We start from the raw sequence: 13,360 nt of genomic DNA on the forward strand, positions 1-13,360 counted from the left end.
GCAACTGCGACGTTGGACCGGCCAAAATCCAAGGTTTATCCCGCATATCCTTCGATGCTCTCATCTGATGAATAGCAAATCTGCACTCTCTCTCTCTTTCTATTTGTCATTCTCTTTCTCTTGCCATTCGGTTAATATAAATCATCCTTGCATTCTCCCAAAACTTCCACGCTCCGCTACCGTCATCAATATCCTTTCTGATTTGCTTCGTTAATTAGAAACAACCTGGCTCTCACACCTTTATCCTGCGAGCAAAAGAAACCAGGATGCAGCATCCGCCAGCAGCGTGGCAGCCGGATGAAATCAGCTGTTTGCCTAGTTTCCCTAAGAACTGACACATGCGCACAGTGCCAATGGAGGAGAATCTCGATGCCACGTGCTACTACGAGCTCGTCCACCGGTACCGGCATTCAGGCGTAAAACTACGAGAGCATCTGGTTGTTTGTAAACAGGCGAACGTGGCCTGCTGCGATGAAGGTCGTTAGTGTGAAGAGGAAAATTAAATCATTCGCTGACAGGAGCTTGGTTGTCACTAAATTACCGATGATTCCTTTTGAATTTCGTTTAAAGGGATTTTTTATGGTACAGCTGTTCGAAAACCGGACATGTCCACTCGCCATCGATCAACATTGCGATAACCATAACATATCTATATCGATACTTCGTTGATTACTCTCGAAAAGTCTTACACGCTGAAGATGTTCATCTGACGTATAGTGATGGGGAAAAACATATTGAAAGGAAATCTCTTAATTCAATCCAACAATTTTAATAAAAAAAACTTCTCAAGTATAGGGGTCCATAACATAGCAGTCCCTTCCGGGCCTGAATTTTCTATCTATGGTCCTGTGGACATCACACGGATGAAATCCGCACTGACATTAATTCCAGGGTTGTTACGAAAAATTTCAAAATCAAAGCGCGAGAAATCCGCGTGAAGTTGAAAACTAAAACGCGCGATATTCGAGCGAAGCATTTTACAAAACTATTGACCTGAATACGTCTTAATTGGCTATGGGGCGCCTCTTCAAAATTCGCCCTGTGGAAGAATGGGTAAAAATTAATCGTGAATATTTCGAGTTGTACAAAATGCAACAACATAATTTAACACAATTTTCAATAGTGTGTAGACGGTCAAAAGTCTGTACTGACTTTCACAGATTTTTAAGAGCTAACGTGTCTTCGAAGAAGTTTTACAAAATTATATTGCACTTCTTTTGAAAGTGGCACCTTAATTTTTGTTAAGGAGGTAGCACCAATTTTGAATAAAAATAGGTTTTTTTAACACAAAAATTTTTTTTTCTATCTCATTTTGAAGAAAAAAAACATTTGAAGTTGAAGATATGAATAATGTAAAAAAAATATGTTTTGAGATATATTCACTTCACTTCTACCTCTATTACCTAAATATCTACCACAAAGTGCGCGTGAACACGCATAAACAAGCTCATGCTTGCACGCGCAACTTAAGCAAATTGTTGTGATTTTTATTTTGTTTACAGTTTGTTAGTTTTAAATATTGAAAATCCGAAAAAAATATCAAAAGTTCAACACATAATAAAAAATGGAAAAATGTTTCCAAGCATAATATGAAAAAGTATTGTAAAAGTATAAACCTTCACGAAGAGATTTCATTTTTAAACGTGTAAATAAATTGAGTTATCGCGGAGCAACACGTTTTTTAATACGATATGTTGATCGTGCGACGCTCACTTAGAGATGTGCGAAGCAGCTCATACCAGTGAGCATCTCCGAACCGATCGGCTCACTAAAGGAAATTGATTCAATGTATCAGCTCATCAGATCATTTAGATTGCACTGAAGGTTTATTTTGAGCGACGTTTTTCTTACTCCGTTTTTCTTTCATATGCATGACCGAAATAATTGATGCACAAAGAACAATGCTATGCGAACTAACTTGTCTGCGAATTATTATTATGTCTTATTTGAGAACATCTGCAAAAGTGGCATCCCTGAATGTACCTTAGCCTACTGAGTGAAAGCAGACCCTGACAGCTTGGAGCAAAATCAATCTTCAGTTCAACAACGCCATCGCACGGCATCACATTCAACATATCATTTCAATTGTATGGGTGCGCAGTGCTGCTATTTTGGCGCGCACGAATTTGACATTTCTCTCCCCTGCTTCTATGTACGAGATTCGATGCGGACTCGCCTGAGGGCACCATGTTCGCAAAAACGGATGTTGCCAATGATTTGTTCAGGAAATGTGAGAGCTGGATATCTTGTTAATATGATGTCTTTGGTGAAAGGTAAGATCTCTTATTGACAATGGCTCATTCAATCTGTTAAAGAAGGATAAATACAGATCTGGAAGAACGAACAAAAGCTCATGCACACATTTCTTCTCATTTATAACTCGCTCTTCAAGAGCCGAGAATCTGTGCAGCTTGTAGCTTGTTTCCACCTTACCAGCAGGGATGCCAGGTCGTTATTTCAAAAATCTGTGATCAAACCAAAAACCTGTTTGTGCAAAATCTGTGCACGTTTCCTCGTTTCCATAATAGCTGATCGGAATCATTTTGGTAAGCAAAAAAAGGTCTCACTATTTCCTACCGCTCTGTAATTTTTGGTGCTAAGCTATGATCAATTTCAAAAATCAGTGATCGATTTCAAAATCTGTGTAAATCTGTACCATGTTTTAAATCTGTGCAAAAGATTGAAAATCTGTGCAAAAGATTGAAAATCTGTGAAACGCAGATTAATCTCTGAACCTGGCATCCCTCCTTACCAGTGCGGTGAACTGGTGAGCTGCGATTCTTTTAAAAAGAGCTGTGGACTATCAGTTCACTTTAAAGATTCGATTCACTGGAATAGCTCAGGAGCGATTTGCCCATCTCTACGCTCACTGCAAAAGTGAGTTACAGAAATAGCAGACGCGTGACGCCCTCCATTTCTTAACCATTCATGGTTTCAGCATGGCCATAGTAAAAATGAGTCACACGAATAGTGCTCAGATATTGTTAATGTTTGCTGCATTAAGTTGCATATTTCGCTTCGGCACAAGGTTTCCTAGGTAAAAAAGGTGAAATGATGTATAACTTTTCCAGAAATGAATAAATCTATGCACTACCTTCTACAAAATTATGGGATTTTATATTTTCTTCAATTATTCCAAGCAAAGTATCCATAAAAAATAACTTGAAACAAGTTATGATTAAAAAACTGATTTTAAGGGGCTTGCCATGAAAACTCTTCGTATATCCGAAACGGTGCGACCTACACTTTTGGTATATTTGACAAAGTAAATTATTTTTAATAGTTCTAAAAGTTTGTCTCTTCAGAAAAAAAAGTTATGGTTATATTTTTTGTCAAAGTAGACCATGAACAATTAGGGATGGAATCAAATTACGTGGTATATATTTGTAAATAATTTCTTAAAAGCAACTATATGCATTAAAAGAACGGTTTGGGAGCTACTGATTTATGTCCACGTTTTTATTGATTCGAACCACTGTGCGACGGGTTTAGGCACATATCAGTCACGATTTTCAACTTTACAAGTGTAAAAGGTAAACCATGGTCGAAACCCGATCATTTCTTCTTGTACGTTAGACGGGACTAAACGTATGGGTGAGCACCTTCCAACAGGTAATTTAAAACTGAATTTAGTACCTCATATTAAGTTCGCAATAGGTTGGAACAACATTCAAAATATGAATTCTAGATATGGATTCTGAAACAAACTTTCAGATCTGAACTCCGTACCAGAATTTTTGAACAGTTTTTTTACCTGAATTCAGTTTCAGAATTCATTTCCAGAATTCAGAATCTGCATGCTGGAATTGAAGTTGGATTTTGAGTTCTGGAACTAGATTTTGGAACTGTAATTCAGGTTCGGGATTCTTGTTGAGTCTGCTGTTGTGAGTTCTAGAGCTAATTTCACCAACTGAATTACGGATCTGGACTCAAACTGGAATTTGGCAACTGATTTCAGAGCCAGTCTCAGGTTTCGAATTTAGTTCTTTAATTCAGTTTCAGTTCCTGAATGTCCAGAATTCAGACTCTGGTACTCAACTAAATATCACAAATCTATTTTTAGAACCATTAAAATATTCCCAAAGGATTATGCGAAGTTTTTCCCCACTTAATATCTAAGTCTTCATAAAAACAACTATAGCATTCAGTTCGGGTTTACATCTCATCCAAGTCAGTCGATAAAATAAAACCGCTTACGTTGGGGACAGAAGAAACCAAGTACAGTATTGTGTAGTGAACAATAGACCTCGAAAATGAGTGAACCAAACGAACAAAAGCTATCGCCGACACGAAAGAATACAATTATTGTTGCCTTCAGGCAGTGCAAAACTCGCAAATGCATCTTGACATTAAACGTGTGCATTTACTTCAATGCAATAAGACCAATAATGTTGTTTATATCCAGTTCTCTAAAGAGTTCGCTAAGGACAATAATATATAGAATATGACTTCCTCGTTTGTTCGATTCTGGAGGCCGCAGAACAAGCCCAAACCAAACGATTTCTTGGCTCATCGTCTAATAGAAGGCCTCCAAACCCTTGGTGGGACAAAGAATGCTCAGATGCTAAGCACGCGAAACAAAATGCTTTCAAGACGTTTTTAAAACGAGAAGGAGGAACTCCTCAGAATTTTAAAAAAAATTCTTGACTTTAGAAACCAAGTACCAGAGCATACTTCGGGCCAAGAAATGCAGCAATTGGAGACATTTTGTGGAAGGTTTGTCAAGAGAAACCTCAATGAGCACTCTTTGGAACACGGCCAGCCGAATGATGAATCGTAACGTAGAAAATGAGAGTGAGGAATACTCGAATCGATGGATATTTGATTTTGCTAGGAAAGTTTGTCCAGATTCTGTTCCTACGCATAGCATTATTAGGGAGTCTTCTCCAAATGATGGTTCCATTGATATTCCCTTTTCAATGATGGAATTTTCCATAGCACTCATGTCTTGTAACAATAACGCTCCTGGGTTGAACAGAATTAAATTCAACTTGGTGAAGAATCTGCCCGACCTTGCAAAAAGACATTTGTTGGAATTGTTCAACAAGTTTCTTGAGTAAAATATTATTCCACCTGACTGGAGGCAAGTGAAAGTTATCGCCATTCAAAAGCCGGGGAAACCAGCTTCCAATCACAACTCATATAGACCCATTGCAATGTTGTCCTACTTAGTTTGGTATCCGTAGAAATAAAGGGACAAATGTATGCCTTGAATTACTTTCGTCTGACATCCAAATTGTCTTAGCTAAAAAACAACAAATGGCCTCTGTATTTTTAGACATTAAAAGAGCATTTGATTCAGTTTCCATTGATGATCTTTCAGACAAGCTCCACCAACATGGACTCCCAGCGGTTATAAATAATTTGGACAACCTTTTGTCAGAGAAGTGCATGTATTTTTCACATGGCGATTTGGCAACATTCAGAATTAGCTACATGGGTCTCCCGCAAGGCTCATGCCTCAGTCCGCTCCTTTATAATTTTTACGTGAATGACATTGACAGCTGTCTAGTAACCCCATGTACACTAAGACAATTGGCAGATGATGGCGTGGTTTCAGTTACTGGACCCAAAGCTATTGATCTGCATAAACCATTGCAAGATACCTTAGATAACTTGTCCGATTGGGCTGTTCATCTTGGTATCGAATTCTCTGCGGAGAAAACAGAGTTAGTCGTCTTTTCAAGAAAGCATGATCCCGCGCAGCTTCAGCTCCATATGATGGGAAGAATGATCCAACAGGTTTTAACTTTTAAATACCTCGGGGTGTGGTTTGATTCCAAATGCACTTGGGGAGGACACATTAGGTTTCTGATAACGAATTGCCAACAAAGAGTAAATTTTCTTCGAACAATAACAGGATCTTGGTGGAGTGCTCACCCGGAAGATCCAATAAAATTGTATCAGACAACGATACTTTCAGTGATGGAATATGGATGCGTTTGCTTTCGTTCCGCTGCAAACTCTCATATTATCAAACTGGAGCGAATTCAGTATCGTTGTTTGCGAATTGCCTTAGGCTGCATGCATTCCACACATACAATGAGTCTTGAAGTTCTGGCGGGAGTTCTTCAATTGAAAGATCGTTTTTGGGAGCTTTCATCGCGACTGCTAATAAGATGTGAGATGCTGAATCCCACGGTAATTAATAATTTCGAAAGGCTAGTAGAGCTTGCAAATGCAAATGCTGCCTGTTGATGCAGACGTGTTAGTTGATTGTGCAAACTCCAAAGCTAATTACAACGCGATATCGTTAAACCTAATGGTTAAATTTGTTCTACGACGTGTGTTATTCGGCGTGTTATTTGTAAAATAATTTTTTTTGTTGAACTGTGACGCTTCAATACCAATGGTTTGGTCGGAATCTCCGCTGTTGTGTTGCCCGCTCAGGGGCGAAGAGGAAGAAAATTACTTCTGTTCAATGCAGTGTTTGTTCTACGAGCATTCTCTCTGTATCTTCAGCCTAAATGGTCATGCGAGAGACTCAAACAATTGAAAACTGCAAAAAGATCCGCTCTGAGAAAATATTCGAAAAATAGAACTGATTACCTTCATTTACGATATGTGGCGATAAATAGCACAAACAAACGTTTGAATAAACAGTTATTTGAAGCTTATCAACAGAAATCACAAGATAATCTAAAAAACAACCCGAAAGCTTTTTGGAAATATGTTAACGAACAGAGAAAGGAAAGTGGGCTGCCGAAAACTATGGTAAACGGTGATATTGAAGAAAAATCGACTGATAGTATTTGTAGTCTTTTCCGCGATCACTTCAGCAGCGTTTTCTGCGACCAGAAACTCGACATCGATTCCATTGCTGAAGCCGCTAATAATGTACCTTGCTTTCCATCTGTCGGCTCTCCGAATACTATATCGATTGGTGATGTGATCGAAGCGTGCAAGCGTCTTAAATGGTCTTCGAATCCTGGCCCTGATGGTATCCCGTCAATTGTGTTAAATAAATGTGAGTATCGCAACTCCATTGGCCAACGTTTTCAATAGCTCGCTGTCGTCAGGCATATTTCCAGACATCTGGAAAACCTCGCTATTATTCCCCATTCACAAAAAAGGTGATAAACATATAATCTCTAACTATCGTGGTATTGCATCATTAAGTGCACCTTCTAAATTATTTGAGCTGTTTGTCGTGGATTTCATGCACCGTTGTAGCTCACAGTACATATCTACCGACCAACATGGATTCGTTCCCAAGCGTTCAACAACTACAAATCTCGTTTGTTATACATCGCACATCATTTCTGAGATGGAGAAGGGTCATCAAACTGACTCTATCTGTACAGATTTATCAGCTGCTTTCGACAAGATCAATCATGATATCGCTCTAGCGAAACTCAACCGCCTTGGATTCCATGGTAGATTTTTAAACTGGATAAAATCTTATCTCGTTGACCGCAAAATGTCGGTAAAAATTGGTGACACTGTTTCTAATTCGTTTTCCATTACCTTTGGTGTGCCACAAGGTAGTCACCTTGGACCTCTTCTGTTCCTGATTTACATCAACGACGTTAATCTTTCCCTGAAGTGCTTGAAGATCTCGTATGCAAACGACTTTAAACTGTTTTTTTAAAATTGATAGCCAAAGCGATGCTAAATTTCTCCAACAACAACTTGATATTTTCGGAAATTGGTGTCAAGTCAACAGGATGGTACTAAATGCTTCAAAGTGTTCTATCATAACGTTCAGTCGCAAAAGAAAACCGATCATTTTCAACTATTTGCTGCTTGGGACCGAGCTAAATAGAGTAAGCTGCATAAAAGATCTAGGAGTCCTACTTGATAGCAAATTAACTTTTTGCGATCATATATCATATATCGTTTCTAAGGCATGCAAACAACTCGGATTCATCTTCCGAATGACGAAATCATTCAGTAACATACACTGCTTGAAAGCATTATATGTTGCCCTGGTTCGATCTGTTCTCGAGTTTTCTGTAGTTGTGTTGTCACCTTATTACCATAACGGGGTACAACGCATTGAAGCTGTGCAGCATAAATTCGTCCGTTTTGCTTTACGTCAACTGCCTTGGAGAGACCCCCATAACCTTCCCAGATACGAACTTAGATGTAATCTCATTGGACTTGAGTTGCTTAGTGATCGACGCAATGTTTCGAAATCAATGTTTTTTTTTTGTTTCAATTATAGAGGCTTTAACATCTTAGGTCATTCGCCTCTTCGGACCAGAAAATCTTTCTGACCCTATGTGCGGGGTTGGGAATCGAACCCAGGCGGGCTGCGTGAAAGGCATCGACTATCCCATCACGCTATACCCGTCCCCAAAATCAATGTTTGTTTGTTTCCGATTTAATTCTGGGAAACATCGACTGCTCCAGCCTTCTCGGACAACTCGATATAAATATCAGACGTAGAACTCTCCGGAATAACCTTTTCCTTGTCCCCCAGTTTGCTAGAACGAATTATGCGAAGAACGAACCTGTATCAAGCATGATTCGTATATTTAATCGTTGTTATACTATTTTTGATTTTAATCTGTCTCGTACTACTTTAAGACGCTCATTTATAGTATTTTTTAAGAACTTGACCTAAGAATGACATTACTTGTAATTCGTACATTTGTATTTAAGTTTGTGAGTTCTAAGTATATTATGTTAGTTTGTAAGTGTACCTTGTATTTTATTATAATTAATTAATGTATCATTTGGATGTGATTATCTGTTGATACAAAAGATGAGGTTTTATGCCTACTGGAGAGAGATTCTTAATAAGTATCAACTCCAGTGGGCTTTTCCCTGCTCCAAATAAATAAATAAATAAATAAATCTCAAACAAGATTCATGACAGTATATTTTAACCATATGTCACAGGAAATCGGCCCTTCAAGATATATTCCTATCCGTGACACCTTCCTAAATGTCCCTAACTCAACTCTATTTTTCGACACATCCATGCAGCGTGAACTGCGTGGAATCCCGGAACACCTACGTTCGATGGAAATCGCAAAAATATTTACAAGTAAGTTCATGCATATTGACTCTGAGAAAATATTTCACACGAACAGATGATTCGTGAAGAGGATACTCGGTTTGGTATATTCAACAATAATGTTTCGGCTTCATTTAGGCTTACAGAACCTGCATCTGTTTATATAGCATTATAGTTTGAGTGTAATCGTCACATTATTTCCAAACAATTATTTTCTCTTCACAGATAGTCTGAGTGCAATTGAAGCCATTCGTTCGAACGCTGCTGGCAAAATGAACCGTTTTTCTAGGGCAAAATAAAACAGTGCCCAGTTTCATTCCAGGCAATGAAAGAGCCGATATTTTAGCCAAACATGGTGCTATTGAGGGTGAAATTTATGAGAGACCGATTGCTTTCAACGAATTCTATAGCTCGTCTCTCCAAAGAACACTTACCAGCTGGCAAGCTTCTTGGGATAGAAATGATCTGGGTCGGTGGATGCACTCAATTATTCCGAAAATATCGACAAAGGCATGGTTCAGGGGACTGGATGTGAGTAGGGACTTCATTCGTGTGATGTCCAGACTCATGTCCAATCACTACACGTTAGACGCACATCTCCTTCGAATTGGACTTTCCGAAACTAATCATTGTGCTTGTGGCGAAGGTTATCGGGATATTGATCATGTCGTTTGGACATGCGTGAAGTATCGTGATGTCAGATCTCAACTAATAAATTTCTTGCGTACCCAAGGTAGACCATCTAATGTTCCAGTTCGCGACTTTTTTGCTTGTCGTGACCTTCCTTACCAGAAACTTCATTATCATTTTATTAAGTCCATTGGAGTTCCAATTTTAGTTTTATTTTATGTTACACTGTTTTCTCTTCCATGAGTTCAACCAATGGCCAAATATATGATATTGAATGAAAGTGATGAACTGATACAAACAAACCTGAAATAGTTATAAGATCATGTGCAAAATAAATGTATTTTATTTAATGTAATTTATAATAGCAAATCGTTTGATAAAAACTGTGTTTAGATTAACTAATGAATACCAACATACTAATATTATATTCGAAATGTATTAGGTTTAAAGTACTATGTATTGTGGATGCCACGGCGAAGAAAAACTAATGTATATTGCCTATGAAATAAACGTATTTATGAGAAAAAAAAATGTATTCCCATATTTAAGCACCATAAAGCATTAATGCTCGTTTATAATGTTTCAAACTTGTCGTCATTCGACACTGTGTAAGAAAACTACTCAGAAATCCGACCTACAAATAACATGAGAGATGATCGTGTCATCCATTATTCACTGGCTGTTTCAATAATTCAAAGTTTTCCAATTTAGTAATAGCATTGGTGATAGAATTCTAAAATTATGAGATCATTTCATTCATTTGATTCAAAACCCTTTTTGGAAATAGAATCCATACAGATATTATTTTCTCATCATCATTCAATTAGTAAGCCGCATTAATGCAACGGATTGACTGACCAAAAAGATTCAGAGCAATTATCTTTTTCATATCATTCGATACTCCACCGTAAATCTCTCTGGCGAGTGCAACATATCCCAAACCACGTAGTTTGAAAAACTCACAGACAATGAAACTATTGTCACTCCTAATTATGCCATCAATTATAGACGCACTTAATTTCATAAAACATCAACCAAAACTAATTACAATAATGTTGATTTCCGGCCGGAAGCGCTTAATCCTAACCCACTAATTTGCAATTCAGTAAAACAGGCATACGCATACAGTTGGGCAATAGTTGGTAGACACTAGCACCGAATATGATGATGATTATAAAATTTTCATCTCTGCTCGAATTGTGTTTCACCATCCGTTTCATTTTTTTTTCAACTTTTCCGAGCTGATGGCGCCAGGGATTTATTAATTATGATTATCATTACCAAAGATGTTCAGCTTATAACTGTTTTAAACATTTTTTAAACTGTTTAAACAATTATTCGTGAAATATTGTTGATACGATTCCATAGACTACAAAAATATCCTGGTAAATAAAACAGAAAGTGATTAATTAATTATTGACGAAGCAGAATGAATGTAATTCGCTATCTTATTTGAATAATTAATTTCGATTGAATTTAAATCAACAAACAAATTCGTAATGTATCATAGCAGGCCATATTTTCGTTTATTACTGCACTGCATCCAAGGTATTCTGTAGCGAAGAACTACAGAACGATACTGAACTGTGTAAGAATCGAACCCATCACCTCGATTGAGCAGGTGCACCTGCTTTTAGCATCGCATCAACACACCGGCAAGTGAAAGAAAAACTTACAACAAGTTCCACAAAGTTAGCTTTCGAACATAAAAGCTCGCTGCTAACACTCACAATCACGGTGGGTGGCAACCGGCGAAACCGAACAGGCTATCTCACCTGCGGTCGCGATAGCATACAGTTGCGCAACCCAGCAACGAGCTCCACGGCAAATCAGCGCCCGATGCGCACTCACTCCGCCTACTTTGTTCCGGTGATTGCTGTTCTTTATTCATTGCATCACTCGAGCGCGCCCCGTTCTGGTGAGTGCCAACCGGTCGTGGCCTGTTACGATGGAAAAGCATTCTTCCTTCCTTCCCAACATCATTCCGACTGTATTGTCTAGTGCGGGAAAATTTGCATGCTTTTACATTGGGCTCCGGAACAGACGGAACGACGGTGATTTATCGTCAATCTCAGTTGACTGCGGGAATTTGAACGAACCGGACGGAACAAACGGGATCAAGCGGTGAACCGGGAAGTTTGTAATGGTGAATAGTGAATAGTGTAATTAGTACTGCTATGATCTACCTTGTTTCAATCGGAAAAGTGGATTACGCCTAATAGGCGCATTGACTGTCCGGATAAATTGTGGATTACGAAGGATACCAAAAGCAAGGATGCATACCCTAGCGCAGAATGTTAGCCAAATTCAGTCCAATCTCTCCAGACTAGTAAGTGCTTGTAATGTGCCTTGAACGGTGTCATAAATATTGGGATTCAAAATCATTGATTGAAATTCGAAACATTGCCAGTAGAAAGAACAAATAGCAATGAAAATATGGCCTATATATTCGACGAGGGCATGACTGTGTCCGTTTCATGTTGGAGTGCAACCAATCAATCGCTAGCTGCCGCTATAACTGCTGCTGCGATGGCGGAAATGCATAAATTGTTGCAGCAGCCATATCGATTTTCAGCTTGCGCTACGCTCCGATACCTCCGGTCGATGAGGCTTTACTGCCAACGAGTACGAGACAGTCATATGCGGCGATTTAATTCCGGTAGATTCCGGTTCTGTCTGAGTCAACGTGGAACAATGCGATTTTAGCACAATTTTAAAATAGAGATCGTGGAAATGAAATAGCTCAAGCTATTTCATTCCGAAATATTTTCTGTTGATACTGAATGATATGATATAATAAAAAAAAATTCTCTCAAATTTATAAACCAGAACTGATCAATCCGACGGCATACGGTTTCTCTAAATTCAAACATTATCGCTAAATTTTGTAGATAAATTGAAGCACAATTCAATGGTTTCAAACATCAAAACAGATATCAGGAATCAGGAATCAGAACAAATTGGCTCAAATGGCACGTTCCCCTTGATATTTGGAGATTTGTGCCTTGCCATCAATTTGTTTTTAGCATCATTTTCCCGATATATAAGAGGGAAGGATTGAAAGGAAATGGTAAGGGTTGGACTAGGAGGATGGGAAAAATTGACGACACAAAAACACATAAAAGCAGAAGTAAACTCTGCACCCCTAAGGGATGCTGAACAATCTGCTGAGGATCACATTTAGTGGAAGCAGAAGGAAATTCTGAACCTCTACGAGGTCCCGAACAGTCTGCTGTTAATAAAACCTCCAACCCCCGAGAGGATTTAGAGATCTTACAAAAGCGACACCATTCTGCACTCTCGGAATAATGCAGAACGACTCGCAGTATGTACGAGCAGAAGTAAATTCGGTACCCCCAAAGGATGCCAAACAATCTGCTAAACCCTATTTAAGGTGAATACAGAAGGGATTCATTCACTCCAGGAAGAACGATGAACCCTTCTGACTATAGCTCCTTACCACATTGGGTGAGAAACGAGAGAATATCCTTTTGCGGGACAGTTACATATCAGATGATATGAAGTACCATAATCGCATTTACACAAATCACACGAATAATACTCAGCACGTTGAATAGTAGCCATGTGATAATTGAGTTTGCAATGTCCAGTCAGAGCTCTGACCAGAATACTTCAATGATACTTGGAGAAATGCAGTAGACACTTTGACATTTTCAGATTTAAATCTGGTAGAAATGCTTTTGTCTGAGCGCAAGTTTGCAAGCTGCGCCAGTAGCTGGCATGTTTGGATGCAGCCCAAGAACG

The 13,360-nt window shown here is 38.6% G+C and overlaps 1 protein-coding gene across 1 annotated transcript in view; it reads left to right on the forward strand.

Moving 5' to 3' along the window:
- Positions 1 to 11,640: 11,640 nt before the first annotated feature.
- Positions 11,641 to 13,360, forward strand: part of LOC131432024 (ETV5-related protein Ets96B) — a 47,250-nt gene continuing 45,530 nt past the window's right edge. Inside the window, exon 1 of the mRNA XM_058598060.1 lies at positions 11,641 to 11,924. Coding sequence (XP_058454043.1) covers positions 11,871 to 11,924 — 54 coding nt within the window. The 5' untranslated portion in view covers positions 11,641 to 11,870. The remainder of the gene's footprint in view (positions 11,925 to 13,360) is intronic.

The sequence above is a fragment of the Malaya genurostris genome, chromosome 2 (genome assembly GCF_030247185.1).
Source record: "Malaya genurostris strain Urasoe2022 chromosome 2, Malgen_1.1, whole genome shotgun sequence".
Taxonomy (NCBI): Eukaryota; Metazoa; Arthropoda; class Insecta; order Diptera; family Culicidae; genus Malaya; species Malaya genurostris.